This window comes from Botryllus schlosseri, chromosome 7, assembly GCF_051294905.1.
Source record: "Botryllus schlosseri isolate E-star chromosome 7, Bs_hap1, whole genome shotgun sequence".
Classification (NCBI taxonomy): domain Eukaryota; kingdom Metazoa; phylum Chordata; class Ascidiacea; order Stolidobranchia; family Styelidae; genus Botryllus; species Botryllus schlosseri.
The window spans coordinates 14,342,349-14,364,886 of NC_137242.1; the positions used below are offsets into that span (position 1 = coordinate 14,342,349).

Consider the following 22,538-nt stretch of genomic DNA (forward strand, 5'->3'; position numbering starts at 1 on the left):
ACGTACGCGATTTCAAATTAGGGTGAATTAAATTCTTCTGCCTGTCGCAGTTGTACTACTGTCTACTCAGATCGCAAGAACGGGACTATTCCGTGCCGACAACGGGACATATCCATATCGAATGTTTATGTCGACGCCAAAACTTTACGTCTTCATGTGACCCGACGCTGAAGTGGTTGGCCTCGAAATGAACATAATTTTTTGCAATAAAGTCAACAAACATTACATGCATATTAGCAGATAGCTCTGGCACGGTGTCGACCCAAAATTATCCCTTTGCGGTCCATACTTTAATGAACCTTGAAGCGGTAAAACTTTGCGTCACAATAACTCGCAAATGTGAGTCTGTAATGATGGTATTTCCTACTATCCCCGTGCCTCGCGCTAATCGAACAGTTATTACGAAGATATGATGAATGTTTAGCGAAAGAAAGCAGAGAGTCAATTTGACGTCATTTTTTCAGCCTGACGTATAGGCTCAGACGGGCTGATATAGGCTACTGTATGTCTGCCACTACACCAGTTTCCAAACCAGGAATTTGGTTACGTAATAATTATAGTGCGAAAATATTAATTCGCTACGGCTTGGGAGAGAAACGATTAGTGGTGCGTCGTAAGTTAAACAAGTTTATACAATAGCGTCGCAACAAGAAAAGTTACGCTGCCCTTGAATTTCCTATTAGGTTTATATGAATTATTCCAGTTCAGAAAAATTACCAATTATTGTTCCCTATTTTCATTCGCACTCATCCGCGATTTTCATTCGCACCATTCGCACCACCTTCGTCATTCGCACTCAACCGGGATTTTCATTCGCCCCATTCGCACCACCTTCGTCATTTGCACTGCAATTTTTTTCATTCGCACCAGTGCGAACCGTCACACAGGTTGAAAAGCACTGCCGATACGTATACCATGTAGATCAGTGGTTCCCAACCTGTGGTACGCGTACCACTAGTGGTACGCGAAGGTCTATCAGGTGGTACGCGAGTAGATTCTGTTTTTTTTCGACCGAAGGGAGGTATTAGTTCAGGTTAGGTTGATTTTGAGTTTTTTGAAGTCGTCGTCTCACGCTATTCCCCAACTGCTAATTTTCCCTTATACGTGGGAATGCGAGCAAGGATTTTCATCCCTGATGACTGTCAAGTCGAAGAAACGAAACCGACTTGTTGCGCCCATACACTACTTTCGATGCGCTGTAAGCAAACGTATGCCATACATCGACAAGCTAGTGAAAAATAAACAAATGCAGCCATCGCATTAAATAAATTAACTTTTGTTGTGTGTTTTTATTTCATTATGTTGTTCTTCTTGTGACTGGTGTTGAAAAAAAACAATTCCATACATCCCATCAACCCTGGCTGATAATGCCTAGTTCAGGGTTGTCAAACTCAAATTGCATCGCGGGCCGGATCGAAGTCATGAAATCGCACGCGGGCCGGACCAGTCAACGGAATCCAAAATGTTGCCTCGTGCCATATATTGCTTCTCGCTGGAATACTTTATTATCAACCATATAGATAACACACGGACCGTAGGGGTTTCATTCTAGCGAGTCGCAACCCCATTATTTGCGAGCAATGCGAAAATACGATGTTTGTCCGGTTGAATACAGTTAAGAACCGCTAAAACAATGGCATTACCGGCGATACAAGTAGACATATTTAAGTGTTCCCTTTGCTTTAGAATTTTTGTGGCCGTAGACACGCAATTCAATTAGTATGTGTTGGCGACCGTCGACATGCAATTCGAATTTACGAATTGACTCCCGATTTCTTGAAAGATTTTAATTAATCTTGAAATTTTCTTGGCGCTGCGCGCGATTCAATGCGACTACATTTTTCGATCTTAATATAGTAACACCCTTTACAATCAGAGCGTCCCAATACATATGCGAACATCAGTGGAAAATGATGGGCCTCACATGGAAATATCAGCTCGGAATCGTGTGCTCCTCACTATATACTAACAATCCTGATGGGAGGTCAAGAAATAACAGCATGCTACAAAGTGACTATAATACCAATTGGCCCACCCGAAGATATGCATCATAATTTATAACTTGCTTTAAATTTTCGAAAACACTCCTACATCAAATCTATACCAGTGAATCTGATCACACGGGATGAGAAAGGATAAATGTTTGAGGGTAATATGTAAAACTACTAATATCAATGACGAAATTCATTGGTGAAGTGGAGTATTTTTCGCGCCTCGCGCGACTAGCAGAACTTCCTTCCTTAACATTACCAGTGACCACTCACGATTTTGATGCGCATAGTAAGCCTATCATTAACTAGATTAGTCCGGAGTTCACCAGAAATGGACATACACACATTACCCTGGGTATATTTGGCGTCCAGCAGCTCGTTCATTACGACTATGCCCCGGAATAATTGGTTGTATGCAATGTAGCTAGATGCATGTTTTTGAAATTCTCCATTTGCTGACGATTGCCCTTGAGAAGTGTCAGCTCGAAAAGCTTCGGGTTTTAATATGAATATATTATTAAAATGTATGTAATCAGCTTCCTATGCCGTGTGTACGTTTGGGCAAGCTTATCAAGTTTTGAGCTTTGCCACGGAACATTTTCAAGTGGGAAATGAGGTCGCGAGCATAAAAGGTTTGAAATAACTGGATGTGTAACCTGCTGGTGCATTTTATAGTAGCCTAATATATCGAAGAATCAATATTATCGACAGAATTCATACATAAAATTTAACAGCCAAATGCATATAATAAGTGCCCAACAAGTTACATCGACTACCCTATGGTGGGCCCAATATCAGTGCTTTTTGGGCGGAAGGGGGGAGGGGAAATGTTGTTTCGGACCCGATTAAAACACATAAACAGATAGCCGCACCGACCTAACTGTATAGCAGGGCTGTCAAACACAATCCTGACAGGCCAGACACGGCCCGCCAGATGATTTCATCCGGCCCGTGGAGGAATCTATTGCTAACCCTAGCCAGTAGCAATCACCAGAGCTCACATTACAGATGGCCCAATTCATGACCTATGTTCCACTTCATTCCTGTATGTATAGTGTATACAGTCGATGGGGAATGCTTTGCTAGTGTGACGTCATATTGACGGCCAATGTGTTACAGCTCCTTTTAAAATCCGCTAGGGGGCGCTAAAGAGTGTCCGGAATTTGCTTCACAAAAATATGGCAACCCTATATTACGGTAGTATTAGGCTTACCATATTTTGGAAATCAAAAAAGAGGACACTTTTTCAGAAATTTGCAACTTGCAAAACCGGAGTGAAATTCTCAAAAACCGGTTAATTTTTCCTCAGAGCTAAAATCACCGTTTTTCACTCCGAAATACCCGCCAGAGCTTCACTTCTGTGCTAATATGCGGCATATCACTCGCAATTTGCTATAAATCTGCCTAAATTTTCAAAAAAGAGTACAAAATCTCAAAAAAGAGGACAAAAGGGCGTCCTCCGAGGACACTTTCAAAAAAGTTAAAAAAGAGGACAAATCCTCTTAAAAGAGGATGTATGGTAAGCCTAAATAGTATGCTACGACTTTACGAACATGTATGACATAAAGAACGCGCACACCACAATTCTATCCAACACAGCTCTACAAAATATGTCTGACGTACGCGATTTCAAATTAGGGTGAATTAAATTCTTCTGCCTGTCGCAGTTGTACTACTGTCTACTCAGATCGCAAGAACGGGACTATTCCGTGCCGACAACGGGACATATCCATATCGAATGTTTATGTCGACGCCAAAACTTTACGTCTTCATGTGACCCGACGCTGAAGTGGTTGGCCTCGAAATGAACATAATTTTTTGCAATAAAGTCAACAAACATTACATGCATATTAGCAGATAGCTCTGGCACGGTGTCGACCCAAAATTATCCCTTTGCGGTCCATACTTTAATGAACCTTGAAGCGGTAAAACTTTGCGTCACAATAACTCGCAAATGTGAGTCTGTAATGATGGTATTTCCTACTATCCCCGTGCCTCGCGCTAATCGAACAGTTATTACGAAGATATGATGAATGTTTAGCGAAAGAAAGCAGAGAGTCAATTTGACGTCATTTTTTCAGCCTGACGTATAGGCTCAGACGGGCTGATATAGGCTACTGTATGTCTGCCACTACACCAGTTTCCAAACCAGGAATTTGGTTACGTAATAATTATAGTGCGAAAATATTAATTCGCTACGGCTTGGGAGAGAAACGATTAGTGGTGCGTCGTAAGTTAAACAAGTTTATACAATAGCGTCGCAACAAGAAAAGTTACGCTGCCCTTGAATTTCCTATTAGGTTTATATGAATTATTCCAGTTCAGAAAAATTACCAATTATTGTTCCCTATTTTCATTCGCACTCATCCGCGATTTTCATTCGCACCATTCGCACCACCTTCGTCATTCGCACTCAACCGGGATTTTCATTCGCCCCATTCGCACCACCTTCGTCATTTGCACTGCAATTTTTTTCATTCGCACCAGTGCGAACCGTCACACAGGTTGAAAAGCACTGCCGATACGTATACCATGTAGATCAGTGGTTCCCAACCTGTGGTACGCGTACCACTAGTGGTACGCGAAGGTCTATCAGGTGGTACGCGAGTAGATTCTGTTTTTTTTCGACCGAAGGGAGGTATTAGTTCAGGTTAGGTTGATTTTGAGTTTTTTGAAGTCGTCGTCTCACGCTATTCCCCAACTGCTAATTTTCCCTTATACGTGGGAATGCGAGCAAGGATTTTCATCCCTGATGACTGTCAAGTCGAAGAAACGAAACCGACTTGTTGCGCCCATACACTACTTTCGATGCGCTGTAAGCAAACGTATGCCATACATCGACAAGCTAGTGAAAAATAAACAAATGCAGCCATCGCATTAAATAAATTAACTTTTGTTGTGTGTTTTTATTTCATTATGTTGTTCTTCTTGTGACTGGTGTTGAAAAAAAACAATTCCATACATCCCATCAACCCTGGCTGATAATGCCTAGTTCAGGGTTGTCAAACTCAAATTGCATCGCGGGCCGGATCGAAGTCATGAAATCGCACGCGGGCCGGACCAGTCAACGGAATCCAAAATGTTGCCTCGTGCCATATATTGCTTCTCGCTGGAATACTTTATTATCAACCATATAGATAACACACGGACCGTAGGGGTTTCATTCTAGCGAGTCGCAACCCCATTATTTGCGAGCAATGCGAAAATACGATGTTTGTCCGGTTGAATACAGTTAAGAACCGCTAAAACAATGGCATTACCGGCGATACAAGTAGACATATTTAAGTGTTCCCTTTGCTTTAGAATTTTTGTGGCCGTAGACACGCAATTCAATTAGTATGTGTTGGCGACCGTCGACATGCAATTCGAATTTACGAATTGACTCCCGATTTCTTGAAAGATTTTAATTAATCTTGAAATTTTCTTGGCGCTGCGCGCGATTCAATGCGACTACATTTTTCGATCTTAATATAGTAACACCCTTTACAATCAGAGCGTCCCAATACATATGCGAACATCAGTGGAAAATGATGGGCCTCACATGGAAATATCAGCTCGGAATCGTGTGCTCCTCACTATATACTAACAATCCTGATGGGAGGTCAAGAAATAACAGCATGCTACAAAGTGACTATAATACCAATTGGCCCACCCGAAGATATGCATCATAATTTATAACTTGCTTTAAATTTTCGAAAACACTCCTACATCAAATCTATACCAGTGAATCTGATCACACGGGATGAGAAAGGATAAATGTTTGAGGGTAATATGTAAAACTACTAATATCAATGACGAAATTCATTGGTGAAGTGGAGTATTTTTCGCGCCTCGCGCGACTAGCAGAACTTCCTTCCTTAACATTACCAGTGACCACTCACGATTTTGATGCGCATAGTAAGCCTATCATTAACTAGATTAGTCCGGAGTTCACCAGAAATGGACATACACACATTACCCTGGGTATATTTGGCGTCCAGCAGCTCGTTCATTACGACTATGCCCCGGAATGCGGCCGTGGGCTACACGAGTAGTCTAAATGCGGCCATGAATGGCAAAAAGGTTGGCAACCCCTGCTTTAGTCATAATCTGGCGTTGGCCCTGCGTATGCGTTGCGATGAATACAAGATATTTAACTGTCAACGCGGACGTTGTTATTTGGTTTATTACTGTGGATGTGATGGATAATATCTTTTTTCAACACTCAGAATTGCTATGCGGGCCGCATAAATCGTCTGGCGGGCCGGATCCCGCCCACGGGCCGTATGTTTGCCATCCCTGGCCCAGTTCAATAGAATTTGTTAATACACCTCCTATAGGTCAGATACGTGAGTATGACGTCATAAATGGTGGAAACGCGCGTAACTTATATTGGTGGTACGCGAGCACTGCATAAAACCTAAAAATGGTACGTGGGTGGAAAAAGGTTGGGAACCACTGATTTAGATAGTCTATTCGAATAATTCGATGTATAATTGAACTTTTCTTTGCATGATCATTAGGGCTTTTATTTTCTGTTGCAGGGCAACTTTGTTGTTGCCGAAAGCGATATTATCTAGCAACAAGGTTTAAATGACTCGCTTCCGGCGTTTATTGATGATTTAATTAGCCGTATTCTCGTCATGCAAAAATTATGCATGCATTAGTATGAAGCACAGATGCAGCAAAGTGTGCAAGACTGCCTGTAAAAATTGCGCGAAGCAGCGACTCTAATTTCCCGGCTTATAGCAAACAACGACGCTGAATTTCTACTTCGGACGCAGCAAAGTGTGTGAGACTGCCTGTAAAAATTGCGCGAATGTACATTTCTCGGCTTATAACAAATAACGACGCTGAAATTCTACTTCAGATGCAGCAAAGTTAATGCGTCTGTCTATATAAATTGCGCAAAGGTGCATTTCTCGGCTTATAGTGAATAACGACGCTGAAATTCTACTTCAGATATAGCAAATGCGGCAAATCTGCGCGAATAGCTGAATAAATTGCGAAAAGGTGCGACTCTAATTTTTAGGCTTTATTGCAAATACCGATGCTGGAATTGTACTTATGTCACATAGAACTCGGACACTATCGATGAAATTCACTTAAAATTATGCGTAGTTGATCGCGCGAAATGTACGTATAATTTTAATATATAACAATAAAACCGCGAGTGTAAAATAAATTTAAAAAGTTCTACTATACAAAATTTTCGGAGTACCGACTATTTTGGGTAAATTCTGTTACGCGCTTGATTACTAACTCTGAAAGCAAGCAAAGTTTGTGGTATTTGATCAACATGGAAATTCGTGCACTTTGCGTTTAGGTCATGTTGAAAACATTAGTTACTTAACAACATTTCAACTCATAGGTGTGGATAATTTAAAATTCAGAGTATTAAAGTCATTAAGAGATATTACCATCTTTAAATCATGGCTATCTCATTGAAGTTGACTAAATTTACGGCTTCAGAACGCGCTAATTAGTCCCTGTCGTTATAACGCTGGGGTTCGCGTATATGCGGATAAAGTGTTTGTATAATTACAGCCCTTCGCGCGCCTGCGGCTATACTTCGTTCGATTATTTTCGCCTTGGGATTCGCGTATATGCTACTAAGCTCAGTAACCTGTTGCGACTTCGGAACGTGCACATGCGACTGATTTGTTTCCATAGCTCCGAACTTGAGAATCGCTAACCTGCATCTAATCAAAATATGTCGTAAATGTGGAGACCGCAGAAACCGAAACTTGTACACATAAAATCAAATTTAAAAATATTGACGGATGAGTTATCTCCGACCAATAGAGTAATATAACCGCTTATAGTTTAGTGGGGTATTGCTAAAATGTATATCCAAACAATCGTTGCAGAATCTGAATGTTACCAAGGTCCTTATCACATAAAATCATTCATCAGAAGCGTAGGGATTAATGTTTTCAAGTCGCAGCGCTCAAAATCGCATTTCATATTAATTAATTAGTGATGATACATTTCAAGTTATTCAATACATATTACTAAATACACATGGAAAATCGGTATTGAAATTCACAAAACAATGAAATTTGCTCATAAATACACACGATGTGGCAATGGGCGTCATATAGGTGCGGCAATGGGCGGATGATGTGGCAATGGGTTGGATGATGTGGCAAGGGGTGTCCTATAGGTGCGGCAATGGGCGGATGATGTGGCAATGTAGGCGTGGCAATTAGGGCGACGTGGCGACATTTGATTGGGCTGCGCCAAAGTCAGCTCATCCTACTACTCGTAGGTACCATGAAATTCTTTGAAATCGCAGGGTGCTTTTAACACAAAATGGCCAATAGCTGTCACGACATCAATGGTTGCTGGTTCGAGACCAGACTCTGCCTAATTTCTAGGTGTCGGAGGTTTATCTGGGCTCCTCATCGCCGACCTCATTGCATATGAGGTGTCGTACGAAGTGCCCAGATAGATAAAGTGTAGTCGAGGCTTCGAAGATCGACAGCAACAGTCTTGGACAAGAAGGCGGGGAAGAGACAGTGAAAGAAGGTGAATGAACGCGTGACTGGAAGTCGTCCGGGAAGGAGAACAACGAGTAAAAGACCTGAGCCTTAACGTAAATGTGAACCTAAACCTGAAAGATACAATAGTCATGATCGGAACGCAAATGACCGAATAGGCGATTGGCGCGACAAAAAAGTTCAGTAAAAAGAGCAATGACAATGCTAATAAATGCAATCTACGAAAATATATTCAGTTGCCGTGACGCATAGGCTCTTTTGCTCACTCGCCACGACAATTCTACTCATCAGAGTGATATACGTATGTAACAAAACTACATTCTACTCAAAAAATCGGAAGTGAATAAAGAAAGTAGGTTTGCACGTAGGGTTCTGGTTTAAATCAGGCTGATTTAAATCAGCGTGATTTAAATCAGGTTTTTTTCGTTGATTTTTGATTTTAATTTCACCATTTTGATTTTAATGATTTTTTTGATTTTTTCAAATTTTCTGACGAGATGCGTGGATGTGGTCTATTATCGGACAATCATGTGCGTTTTATATAAACCGGACGTAGTATTTCGTCACCGGCACCGTCATGGTTCAGCTATTTGACAGACAGGCGGGAAAAGAGCAAAGAGCGGTAGTCAATCAATATGTTAGCGTTTGTGCTGTGGGTAGTCAGTTGTCTACGACATGCTGCTGCTATTTCCGAGGCACTTGTCGGATACCGAAAAGGAAGCGCAATCCGGAGTCTCTATCGAAAGATTCCCTCATCTCTGATGCCTAAGCGTTGCAAAAAGCAGTTTGCAGTAATTGTGGGCTGGAACGATGGGCCAACTAGCTGTGTGGCTGTGGGATGTGAACACAAGTGCAAGTAAGATACCATGTCATTATGTGTGATTCATATTTATATAGCTGCTTGAATACTGGTTATAGATTAAAATATAAACGAATCTGTGTGTACCGTAAACAGGAACGGATACCGTAAAACAGCATGTCCCTGGAGCTAGATTTATCAGAACATGCGCACGACGTTCGGCGAAAATCTCACCTTTGCCTCATCCCCTCAAGCTCGATGCCGAGCAATCAAAGGCCGTAACTTTTGCCATTGGCGAACATCTATTGGACAATCCCGCTTGTATATGTTAACCAAAAATATGGTAGCTCGTGAGATTGCCATTTACATTTAATTTTACTTCAGAAAGAGAGAAACAATATGGCACTTGGTTTTTGACTTAAACATGCATGCTGTGCTCAGAACAAGCAAGCTCCAATTACATAGAATAGCTAAGTACTGATAGCGACATCAAAACATATAAAAAGAAAAGATTTCGACCAGTGGTTTCAAAACTTTTTTGACTAATCGCATGTCTGAATTAAAAATCTTGCATTTTTGCAGCCATCTCTGGACAATACCGCTGCTGCTCTTCTCTTATCAAGCTGGATGTGGCTCAAGCTCGAGATTAGAAAGACTATTGCTCTTTGTGCGGACTATAAAGTCTGATGTTGTCAAAGATGAGTTAGAATATGTGGCTTGGACAATGGACATGAATCGCAAAAGAGTTGTTCGAGACCTGGCAAAATGATTAGTTTCGAAGAAGGAACCAGAATGCAATGATTGGTCTGCTGGTAACCTATAATCGAACGCTGGATTGGATTGATTATGATTGTAAAGTTGGTGAGTATAATTGTGTATACTCCACACACACTGAATGTCTCATATCTTCCCTCGATTTTTAGGAATTTTCGATGCAGAATCGAGCATTTCGGTACCATATCTAATTCATCAGCCAGCATTATTCTGGATGGATCATGTCGGTGTTCTCCAGAACTTTCAAGACTCGCCTTTCGTCCGTTGCACATGCTGCATCTTGTGCGGGGCATCAGTCATGTGCGGCCGCAACTGCAAACAAGAGTCGTGATTGCTTGCCACAGGCAAATCTTGAAGTGATGCTGCGAGTGAAAGATCACTTCATGGACTATGGTACTAACAAAGCAGTAAAGAGTTCATGAAGATCAACAGTTTGCTGGCAGAGACCAATCCATCAATCAAGATGAAGATGCAACTATTATGGATGGTCCCGAGATAAATCAACATGTTTCGTTGCTACTAGAACGGATCAGTAATGATTCTAACGACCCATCATTACCACATTGGTTAAACGTTTACAGCTATGTGGATGATGATTCACAGCCCCACATTACGAAAGTTTAAGCGTTATCCTTCATCACCTTGATTGACAGTGTTGTCATTCATCCATTTTCTGTTGCTCATGTTGCTGTTGTTATTATGAGTAAAAAAACCAAAAAAATCAAAAAAATCATGATTTGAATTAATTACTCGATTAAAATCGATTTTAATCGGAGGCAAAATGATTTAAACCGGAACCCTATTTGCACGGACCATTGTGCGAAATCCCTCGTGTAAGCTGTGCAAATAGGCAAAATCCTACGCGACCACGCCGAACAACTGCATAAATTCTCATATGCGGAATTGTTGACCCACAGGCACTGTTGATCAAATAAGTCTTTGAGAGCGAGTGGTTTCGTACCCTTCCACTAAACTACAAATAAAATTACTGGGTATGACTAGCACCAGCTCATTGGTTACTTCTTTTCAATGTAAAAATGAATACATTTCTTCACTACGCTCCGCGTTGAATAACTGTATTAAAAGATTGCGCATTATTACAGGGTGATTTATATTTGGACAAACATGAAAAAGGTATCGGCCGAGCTTCTCATATACATTCACAACGATTTGCTGAAGCATGGAGTATCTGCGCCTCTTCGATTGAGTGGCTGCAAAGAAATAAAGGATATTTAAAATCCAAGTGCCATATGCAGAGTTCGATTGCATTACGTGATTATGAATTAATTAGGATTATAATATGTATTCAAAACTCCTGAAGCAACCATATCATTGGTATAATTGAAATAATTGGTATATTGAATAAACTAAAGCATTCCAATATCGTTGCTGTTTCTTTAACTAAATGACTCGGTGCTTTTCGCCTTAAGACTTTTCGCACAACGGTCAATGAAATGCAGACTCACAAAGGAGATCGCGTATAAGATAAAGATCAAATTTCAGAAACAATCAGTCATATCACTGATGCCGGTTGCACGAGGGCACTGTCTCAAGCTCAACAACGCATGCTTCAAAATGATTACCTCTGTGAGAGTGTGGCGAGACAGCGCAGTGGTAGGCTGTAATCCAGCTGCAGTGGGTTGCTGGTTCGAGTACGACCGAGGTCGACTTAGGAATTCCTATACCTAAGTGTTGGAGGTTTATCTAGGGTCCTCCTCGCCAACTCATCCGCGTAAGCGATGTCTTACAAAAAGTCTGGAAGTGGGCCGTGCTATAAGTCGGCAATTACGGCATGAAAATGAAGAAAACCGGCCTGGTGTAAATGACCATAGTAGTCGACAAGCACCATGAATATGCTTCAAAAGCAAACCAACAAACAAACAAACCTCCATGAGTGTCGCGACCAAGCTATTGAGATTTATACTGATGGTTCTAAGACGGCTGCAGCGACGGCTGCAGCGATTTAAATTCCATCGCAGTCTATCCGTTTTATTCGGATCTGCGCGAGATAATATGAGGATTTTCAAGATGAGATGCTAGCTATCAGTGTTGGGATGACTCGAGTCATGACTTGACTCGAGTCAGACTCGAGTCACCTTTTACGTATGACTTGACTTGACTCGAGTCAGTTTGCTAAAATGACTTGACTTGACTTGACTCGGTCTATCAAAAATGTGGATTGACTCGTGACTCGGAGCAGAATTCACGAGTCAATTTCAAGTCATCGATTACTCGGTGTGGATGAAAATCACTGTATCTTGCATATGTTCGGATTGTTCGCGAAACACTGATGTAGCCCGTGAGAGCGACCAATCATTCAATGATCGTGCGTTTTACTGAGCCTCCATTGTTCTCCCACAAATAAATAGACCACAAACGAAGTGAAGTAGTGAAGTAATATAATAGAAAATTATATATTTCTGTTCTCTGTTCTCACCTTAACCAAACCACTTGTTTTATTGATTTTGAATTCGAATATAGTTTGTATACTCCTCAACCATTGGCGCAGGCTCGAATTGTATCATTTCAATATGTAAATGGGTAAAGGGTAATGTATTGCATCTTTTCAACTCTTTTCTCTATTCTCTAGTTTGGCTGGTATCTATAAACTGAGGCTACATATATGTGATCGATACAGCGCCTTCTTTGGTGTATATTCAACTCTATATTCGTTCATCGGTTCTAAATCAATGACCGCTCAATCTGTATTTAAGGCAGATAGTATAAGGTAATGACGTAATCATGCCTCACACTACGAAAAGGCAACTTGACTTGAATTTTGACTTGACTCGTGACTTGACTTGACTTGACTCGACTTGACTCGAGTCACCTCCAAAAATCGAGTGACTTGACTTGACTCGAGTCACCTTCGAAAACCGATTGACTTGACTTGACTCGAGTCAAAATGTGCAATGACTCGAAATGACTCGTGACTCGAAGGTAGTGACTTGATCCCAACACTGCTAGCTATTGCTATTTATCTTGGGTAATCACTCGGTACTAGGGCGATTTCTTAACCTAAAAACGGATGATATTGACCTAAAACAAAATCTTGACATTTTTTTACCGTAGTAATTAATTTTGACCTAACGTATGCAAATAAGGTGTTATCCCACATAATGTTAGAATTAGAAAAACTTTACTTTAATGAGATCTGACCCTATGGAGAATTCCAGTAGTTACATCACGCATTATGGTGGAAATATTTTAAATCTGTTGCAGTACAACGAAAGATACTTTCCTACATTCTCGGTAGATATTGTCTGTCCTTACTACTACTTATATCTAGCTTGCCAAAATGGAGAAAGAACGTTCAACAGTAGTAGTTGTTCGCTGACAACACTGGAGTTGTGCGTGCCTACACTGCTGGTGACACACCGTGTTGTGTGCTGACAATGGTGTCTACATCACAATTTTCCATAATGCGCTTCTTGATACAAGAACCATGAAATGCCCACGCAGTCCTGCTTCATTTAGGATTATGCAATACGTTGAGCATAGCACCATATGAGCTTATTTGCTTTATTTGAATGGTTATAATTCACAGTAACCGGACATATGACCGTCTACAACGGTAGGCTGGCTAAAAGCTGTAAAATGTCAAGTGATAAGTTTTCCGACAGTGAAAAATCTACCATACAAACGAAATGCAAAAAAAATGTAAAAAAAATGTTGACTTTGTTTACAGTTTTGACATTTTTTGACCTAACGCTACAATTTTGACCTATAACTTCGACTTTTGTGACACGTCAACGAAAAATGGCCCTAGTCCCGCAAGACCCCCAAAACAGAATCAATGGCGAACCTATTAAAGCTAGCATCGATTAACGTAAATGGACTATCAAATAGACTACCGGATTTGGAACAATATATACACAGACATCGAATTTGGATATATTATTGATTCAGGAAACGCATAAGATCGATAATGTGGATATACGTAACTGGGCAGCCGATATCGGATTTATTATCTACTTCAACACAAAGAACGAAGTGAGACAATATTCTGGTACTGCGATAATGATTAAAGAACATCACGAAGGTAAAATTTTACGCCACTGTAGCATAATCGAAAACCGTTCCCAATGCCTCTGCATTCAAATTGACAAATGCCCAATAGCTATAATAAATATTTATGCCCCGTCTGGAGAATCCGCAGATGCAAGAAAGTTACGTGACGATTTCCTAATCCAACTAGAATCAGAAATCCATGAAATTGAAGTCCCGGTTATAATGGGTGGTGATTTCAGCCCTATTGTTGACAATAAAGACACTCGAATTAAACAGAACCTCCATATTAGAAGCGCCGAGAGACACTTTGAAAAGCTAACTAACGACGCGGAACTGATTGACGTGTTTAGGAGTAAACATCCTCTTGCCGAAGTATTCACTTACGTCACTGGAAAAAACGCGAGGAGACTAGATCGTTTCTACGCATCTTGTGAACTCATGAGCCATGTCCAGAATGCAGGACATGAAAATAACATTGTGGCTGACCACCTAAGTCCGACAATAACACTCGCAATTGAGCCAAGCACTCTATGGGGAAGAAAAAATTGGAAGTGTAATAATGACCTTTTGCGAGATGACGTGTACCGAGATATAATATCTAATCTCATAAGCTTTGACGAGAATAATATTCAATTCTGCCACGGAATTCAACAATGGTGGGACAGACTAAAAGATTGAATTGCCAACGTAAGCAAGAGATATGAAATAGACAAATATAAAACATGTGACCCTCAGATGACATATCAGAGGATAAAGGGAAAATTGCGCTTGTTAACCAAAATTGACCGTTGCGAAGGTGAACCTAACACGACGAGACAATTTTGGCGAGAATTGAAGACCAGACGGCGCAAGACCGAGCTTAAAGAACTCCAGCTCAGAGATGGAACGGTAACGACTGACCGTAATATTATTGTTAACCAGATTGAACAATTTTACACAGAATTGTGGACCCGACACGATGGCATTAATTCGTACGATCAAGACGAATATCTATCATCGTATCAGCACGACTGCATGAACGGGAAAGACAATGAACAAACATCGGTAATACAACCTAGCGAAATATTACAAATACTGAAAGCAATGAACAGGGGAAGGTCACCGGGCTTCGACGGCCTAACAGTGGAATTCTACCTTGCAAAGTGGCAAAACATTGGTTCGAGATTAACAGAAATCATAAACAACGCGCTAATATACGGAAACATACCGCATAGCTAGAAACGTGCTAAAATTATTGTGATTCACAAAGGAAAGGACAAAAAGGCGACCCATTTCGCTGTTAAACACGGACTACAAAATAATGGCAAAAATTCTCAACAACAGACTGGTTGAGAAAATTTCGAGCAACATCAACATGACACAGAAAGCGGGAATTCCCGGAAGACAAATGGACGTGATACACAACAATGTGAGTGCAATTGTTAATTATCATCAAGAAAAACCTTTGGAAGGTTATATAATGACCATAGACGCAAGGAAAGCCTTTGATAAGGTGGACCACCATATGCTCTTCAAAGTGCTTGATAAACTGCCCGTCACGGGAGAAACTCTTAAAGTGATCAAAGCCATATATGATAATCCTATTGCGACCCTCGAGGTTAACGGCCTCCAAGCAGCCAATGTAAATTGTACGAGGGGCATTAGAGAAGGATGTCCTTTGAGTATGACACTATATACGCGATTAGCGCAGACCCGCTAGCCCACAAGTTATGCACTAACGACAACATCAAAGGTATCTGAATCGGCGGGATAGAGCATAAATTAGACCAATTTGCTGATGACGTCACACTGTATCTAAGAACAACTGACTCTATTACCACAGTCCTTAACGAATATCAAAGCTTGCATAGAGTGACAGGTCAAGATATCAACACAGACAAGACGGAAATCCTACCGCTAAACGAAAAATCGCGTATCAGACTGCAAAAAACTGCGCACGCACATATGCTAAAGCCAGTGATTAAGATACTGGGCTTATACCACGGAGAAATCGAACTGCGAATGAACTTCGACAGACTCTGGCAAGGAGTAGAGAAAAGCGTAAGGCATATTAAATCAAAACGGCTTTCTTGGATTGGTAAAATAACGGCGATTAAGGCATACATAATTAGCAAAATAACTTATACATATGCCAACAAGCAAATTCCAGACGACAAGCTCAAGCAACTCGAACGCCTCGTCTTCGCCCTACTGTGGAGTCCTGAGAAACTCGAGCAAAAAAGCAGAATGCAACTGATCAGACCTAAGCCAGAAGGAGGGATTGATATGCCAGATATCGAATCTGCAACACAAGCAAAGAGAGCAAAAAGACTACAACAACTTAGTCGACTCGAGAACCCGATTGATATCTGGCATGCAGAAGCGATATACAATCTGACAACGAAAGTGAGCGATATAAATTGCAATTTATACAACAACCTCTACCCTCACCGAAATACATTGACGGAGGAATGGAAGAAGGAAAAGGAAATATTCGACGTAATTAAAAGCCAATCGCAGGATATACAAGAACTAAGCCAGAAAGAAATGTACCAGATCCTTGTTAAAACGAAGACGCAGGAGGAAGCCGCATGGCGGGCTGGAAAGAGATATGGCTATACCAGCCCAATATCAAAGATCACATTGACAACAAGAAACGTGAGATTTCGTATCGCATTAACAGTGAGAGCTACTTTACAGGCTCCAGAAAAACCAACGCAGGCTGGGTACGAAGAAAAGAAGCCTACTTGAAAAACAAATGCAAATTCTGCCAACACGCCGAAGACACTCTGCGTCACACCTTCGCCGAATGCGCAACTTACAAAAAACTGATCTCTCTTGTAATACAGGATCGCGAGAACGACCTGCAAACGACTATTGACGCTACACCCGACCAGATCATACGCAACGTTTACGACGGACCGCAAGCTCCGACTATAATACAAGCTTTTATGAACGTGAAAACCCTTGTGTGGGAATGGAAAAATGCACTCGACATACAAAATGAATACGCATCAACGCATCTACGATATAAAAAGTAAAATATACCGAATAATTTAAGCGAGCCATTTAAACGCTCGCGCGATAAATCATATTGCATTTATCGACCCACAAAACGCAACCAATCCACCTACAACCTATCCCAACCACCCAAACCTCCCATCCCATCTCACTCTACCCCACCCCTAAACCACCACCTACTCCCCCAATCTACCCTATCCACCCCCTACCCTATTCCAACCCCACCCACCACCACTCCACCAAATTTATATGAAAATCACACGCAAACGAGCGCCAAGTACTGACGGCTCCTACTACGACCGCGACCACGAATCGACATCGACTGCTGCGATGAGATGAGCCGAGCGACTACGAGCGCCAACTTACGACAGCGTCTACTACGACCGCGTATACAAATCCGACTTCAGCAGCGGCTGAGACGAGATGACCCGATGATGGGGAAAGATTTTCTTTATGAAATTTTTGATATTATATGTACATATTTGCATAAACATCACTAAAACGGTTGTGGGTGACGGCGGACGAAAATGTTACAGCGTTCAGTGAGATATGTTTCCACGTGTTTCGATATCGCTCCAAAATATGGTAGGAAGCTTACTTAATACAGTGGTGGCGTTTATTTTTCTCCGCCGGCTAAATGAGAAGCAGAAAATACGTTTGAGTGCGAAGTCAACAATTTCGGCAGTGTTCTCAAGAGTATTATTTCCATTTCTAAACTGCAAGCAATGAATGACACTGCCAATATATGATGCTCAATGGATGTGTTGATTTGTTGATATTAGGGAATCAGAAAGTGACGATTAATTGCCAAAAAATATATTTATTTGCCGCCATATATCGAAACATTGTTAATGTTTAACATGCTACATTTTGAACCATCTTAAAACCGATATCCGCGTTTTTGTATAAAGACATTGAAATGTATTTGGGGTACTACAGAGCTCATTGTCGTGGTCTCTGCATTCCGATCAGTGTGCATCATGACGAAATAGCCTTGTGACGAGTGAAGCTTGCAGCTCTTCTGAAACCCACATTTCCTTGGCCTTGTGCATGAATTCGTGTTTTTGTCATTTGACCGACTTACCTACTCCTTAAACACGGGGACCAGCGCGGTGGGTTTACCCCCGACTCCAGTAAGCAAATATTTAATGCGTCAAACCTTCATTGAAGCAGGGACCGTGTAATTCATAATGTGACAATGGTAATAAAGAAGGTTTAGCGTCTTACTTCTGACTTTACTTGTTACTTACTTTGGTGCGCCGATGGCGGACGAGATATATAAATGCAAAACCTTGGTAGCTTCCACACCTTATTTAACGTCTACTATAACTTCATTTGTTGCACGGGCTGTCGGAGCGCCGCATAATCTGCTACGTTGACTTTGTTTTGAATCTGCCTATTGGTGTTGGTCTTTGTGATGTAATGTATAGGTTAGGAGCTCCTTCGTGATTCCGTCATACAGTTTACGGATGACATCATTTCTCATGCACATATTAACGTGATCACATGTTACAGGTTGTGGAGGATATCATTTCTCATGTATATCTTAATGCCATCAATAAACATTGATGTCGTCGCTTCTCGGTATGAAGCTCTAGAGTCTAGGTGCTAGGTGCGGAAAGTCGCGCTAGGAATGATCTAGTCAGCATTCATAAACCAATCAGCATACTTGCATTCTTTCATTCTTACTTTATCGCTGATATCGGTTGTCATTGTACACGAACTAATTTATAATCCTCTTGCGATTTTACAAGTCAAATCATTAGGATTTAGTCGAACGATACTGAGTGAGTATAATCACATATTATCTTAATATAGAAGTTTCGCTTCACTCGTGGAAACATCATGATGAGTGTAATATTACTAATGACACACTATGTAATACGAATGGTGAATAGTAAACTGCTACTCCCCAAACGTCTTATACGATAGGGATATATACCAGGGGACGATTAGCGATTTGTGTTTCAATAAAAATTGTTTGTTTTGTTTTGTTTTTATTAACACATAATTGGCGCTGATCGCTATTACTGTCATTTGCGCCCAGTACATGAATTTCATTAATGTCAATGTATTTTTGCTTATGCTCCTTCAACGCGAACTTTAGCTGCCCTCTTTCAAGAGTTCATCTCTCTCTTCATCTGGGCGCTGTTTTTACAGCGAGATCGGCGATGAGGAGAATAAAAATTGTGATGTCTTGTGTTCGTGTTAAATGTTTTTGCAGCGAACGGTCCCTAAAACTTTAGGGGATCTTTGTAAAGCACCAAACCTGCAACTACTTCAATTTATTTCCATCCAGAAACATGAAACGGATCTCAGCGTATTTGTACTTGAATGCCGCGCTATATTTTTATCGGATCCCTTGTCGATATATTAAACAGGCAGGTATTCTCCACAGTTACGTACTGTTCGCCGAAATTGCTGTTCTTGGCTTAGGCCTACATGCATCAGCTAGATACGGTAACGTAGAGCAAAACTGTGTGTGTGTATGCCCGCTAAATGATAATTCGATCATTTGTAGCATACAATATTTTACATAGCATATTACCTATGGCAGCCTATTCAGGTTATTAAACTTGGTGTTTCACGGTGACGGTCTGCACCGTGGCTACAGCCATTATCGCACTCGGGTTTGATATGTGTTAACCAAGTATAGAAACGTAGTAAAAGCTTGACGGTATGGTTTGTTTTGAAAGTTTCAGAAAATTGATCGTTTCAATGATTCATCGGTTGACAGTTGCCTTGACACGCTCATTTCCGGCCGTAATGAATATATAGCGATAGCTGGGTCGCATCGGTTACATTCAGAACCTCGACTATAGAACGAAGATTTTGTTTTATGCTTTTGGTTGGATAAACTTAGTGTTAAATGAAAATACCACATTTAGGAAATGAGAGCTAATAACACGTTAAGTGTGTTACGATTGTTGATATACGCTGTTCTTTTGAATTCTCTACTAGTTGCTGACGATTACCCCTGACGAGTGTCAGCCGAAAATATTCGGGTTCATTTCAATATAAATATACTATTCAATTAAGTGATGTGAAGATGTTATGTCTGAATATCTAAAACCTTGAACTGGATGTGACCAGGGCGGTTTCATAATAAATTTATTTATATAATAAATTATATAATAATAATATAATAATGTAATATATATTATATAATATATGATATAATAATATAATAAATTATATAATAAATTAATTTATCGTTACATTGGAAGTGAAATACTGGGTCACTCTTTCGGAGTCATACTCGCTATCACGTCTGCTAAAATAGTTGACTACATCGTGTCCTTATTCAGTCTTATTTCCAGTGCTCACTACATGCAACAATTGCCACACGGTCAATACGGTTACTGATTATTGCACTTCTACTAGTAATCGTATATGTAATGACGCTTCTTATAAGCCCAAGTCCGCATGGTTGGGCTACTCAGAATTTCAACTCTGGCTCTTCAGTTCAGAAAAGTAGCTTTAATTAGGTCATCATGAGGGCCGCCACAACGGTCCAAAATATTTCACTTTGCCGGTAGAAAAAAGTTTAAGAACCCCTGTTGTTGAACGTGGAAATTGTCATTATCGATATATTCATTTTGTCCTGATGGAAGACGTACTTTCTCGCCTTGCGCAGGCATTTGTCAACTTGTGTAACGTGTATCATTTCAAATATCTACAGCACTGCAGAATATACCGATAGGATGCTGACAACAAAGCTTGTCTCCTACGTAGGTCTGCTGACCTATTCGATTTGTCTGGCATGCGATATGAACTCTCCTTTACCAAAAGCCGGCCACACATTCGACTGGAGAAAGGTATGATTGGGAAAGTTCCAATGTTTGCTTTAGTTGTTACTGGTCGATCGCATTCATTCTGTCGGGGGAACTTCGGCTGTCTGAATGCAAACACTGATTTCGATAATCTATTGGTGTAGTCCAGTGTTTCCTAAACTGTTTACCGCGCCGCCGCATATTCTCTGCTGTGAAGCGAGTCTTTTGTAAAATTTTGGAAAAACACTGTAATATTGATGCCTTGCAGACAAGAAGAGGTGACTTAAAATCGTTTCAACTTCTTCATGGGGTGATAAAGAATCCCAAGCACAAATGAGAATGTCCATGGAACCATGTCATGGCTTTGCCGACTAATACTGTAATATCTACTTCGTTTCAAATCAACTCTTTAACTAGAAAATGTGCCGTAATTCATGAGCACATTGTCTCGAATTCAACTCACACTTCAACAATACACCTCGGGATCTGCTGTAAACTAATATAAATGGATAATCAATCCATTTGGAAACCGTAACTTCAGCAATCGTTTTGCAGAGGACAAACCACTTGATTAAATAAATGTCCCGTATTTTGAAACCCTACTTTCGCGAAAAGCTTTGTTTGTCTCCTCCTAAATTCCATTCCATGATAATTAAAAGTGCAATAATTTTTTTTGTTGTAATTTTCACCTTAATCGGTATGTGAACATATTTTTGCGTTATGACTGAAATAGAAAGCCGTAACCGAGAGACCAAATATGGACCGATTAGCTGTCGTGATAACACGCAGCGTTCTTCTAAGTGTGCCACGATTGTAGTAGCCTATATTTGATCCAGTGTACCGCAGGTCGAAAATGTTTCGGAACCGCTGGTGTAGTCTGTAGTTCTGACGGTAATGTGACTTCAAGATTTGTCATTCATTATCCGAGTCGAAATGATAGTCGAAAATGACTGTACATTTGACTAGGAACATTCATGTCTAGAGCTGTAGTCGCTATGAGTACTTCTGTGCTGACCCCCTCTGCTGGCTATTTATTAACTCTTTGCCTTTCGATCTACCTATATTTATTTACATTCGCATTTTCACGTTTGCACTGGTTTTCAATAAAAATCTGCTCACTAAACTGGGATTGCCATGAGAAATTTGTCTTTCTGCCACTGTCACACTCTGACCAACGGCTTTCAAAGTCCTAAATGAAAAGCATTCTGGTTTCGTTGCAAATCTCATGGCATGGTTAGTATCAAGTGTGCACTGTGAAGTAGTTCTATTGCTATTATGAACCATTAAAGTGATGTTAAAATGTTAATTGTGGAATTCTACTTTTAGTACACCGGAACCTGGTATGAAACCGTGACTACCTTCGACCCGATCGCTTTGAATCATGCCTGCATTACATCATCCAATATACCTATGCTAAGTACAGGACTTGCAGACGTTGGTACCGTTTACTACGACAAGTGAATATGAGATTTATGCTGCTAATATTCAGTTTGTTATTAGAATTCACTATAGTCAATATTTTGGATATACTTTTCTCGTGAATGCGAACTTCAATATTTGCTATATTGTAATAAAACGTAGGTTGGCCAATGGCCACAGTAATCCTTGAAATACAACGCCGTGATTGGCGTTTGTTCCAATCGTTGTATTTAGATCAGTGAGGTATCAACAGGGTTGTAACCAAGTCACATTGTTCCGAGTCACGAGT

The 22,538-nt window shown here is 40.6% G+C and overlaps 2 protein-coding genes across 3 annotated transcripts in view; both read left to right on the forward strand.

The window, feature by feature from the left end:
• Positions 1-22,538, forward strand: part of LOC145443718 (uncharacterized) — a 441,881-nt gene that overhangs the window by 412,084 nt on the left and 7,259 nt on the right. For both annotated transcript variants that reach the window (XM_080321671.1, XM_080321672.1), the window contains exons 2-3: positions 20,738-20,875; positions 22,157-22,287. In XM_080321671.1, the coding sequence (XP_080177797.1) occupies positions 20,762-20,875; positions 22,157-22,287 (245 nt within the window). In that variant the 5' untranslated portion in view covers positions 20,738-20,761. The remainder of the gene's footprint in view (positions 1-20,737; positions 20,876-22,156; positions 22,288-22,538) is intronic.
• LOC145443623 (uncharacterized) lies at positions 8,832-10,500 on the forward strand. Its single transcript, XM_080321560.1, has 3 exons — positions 8,832-9,329; positions 9,855-10,133; positions 10,196-10,500. Exons 1-2 carry the CDS (start codon positions 9,109-9,111, stop codon positions 10,039-10,041), a joined length of 408 nt encoding a protein of 135 aa, XP_080177686.1. The 5' UTR covers positions 8,832-9,108; the 3' UTR covers positions 10,042-10,133; positions 10,196-10,500.

Coding starts and splice junctions, on each gene's coding strand:
- LOC145443623 (XM_080321560.1), top strand. CDS start 9,109: ATGTTAGCGTTTGTGCTGTGGGTAGTCAGTTGTCTACGACATGCTGCT. Junction 9,330..9,854: donor GGATGTGAACACAAGTGCAA/GTAAGATACCAT, acceptor GCATTTTTGCAG/CCATCTCTGGACAATACCGC.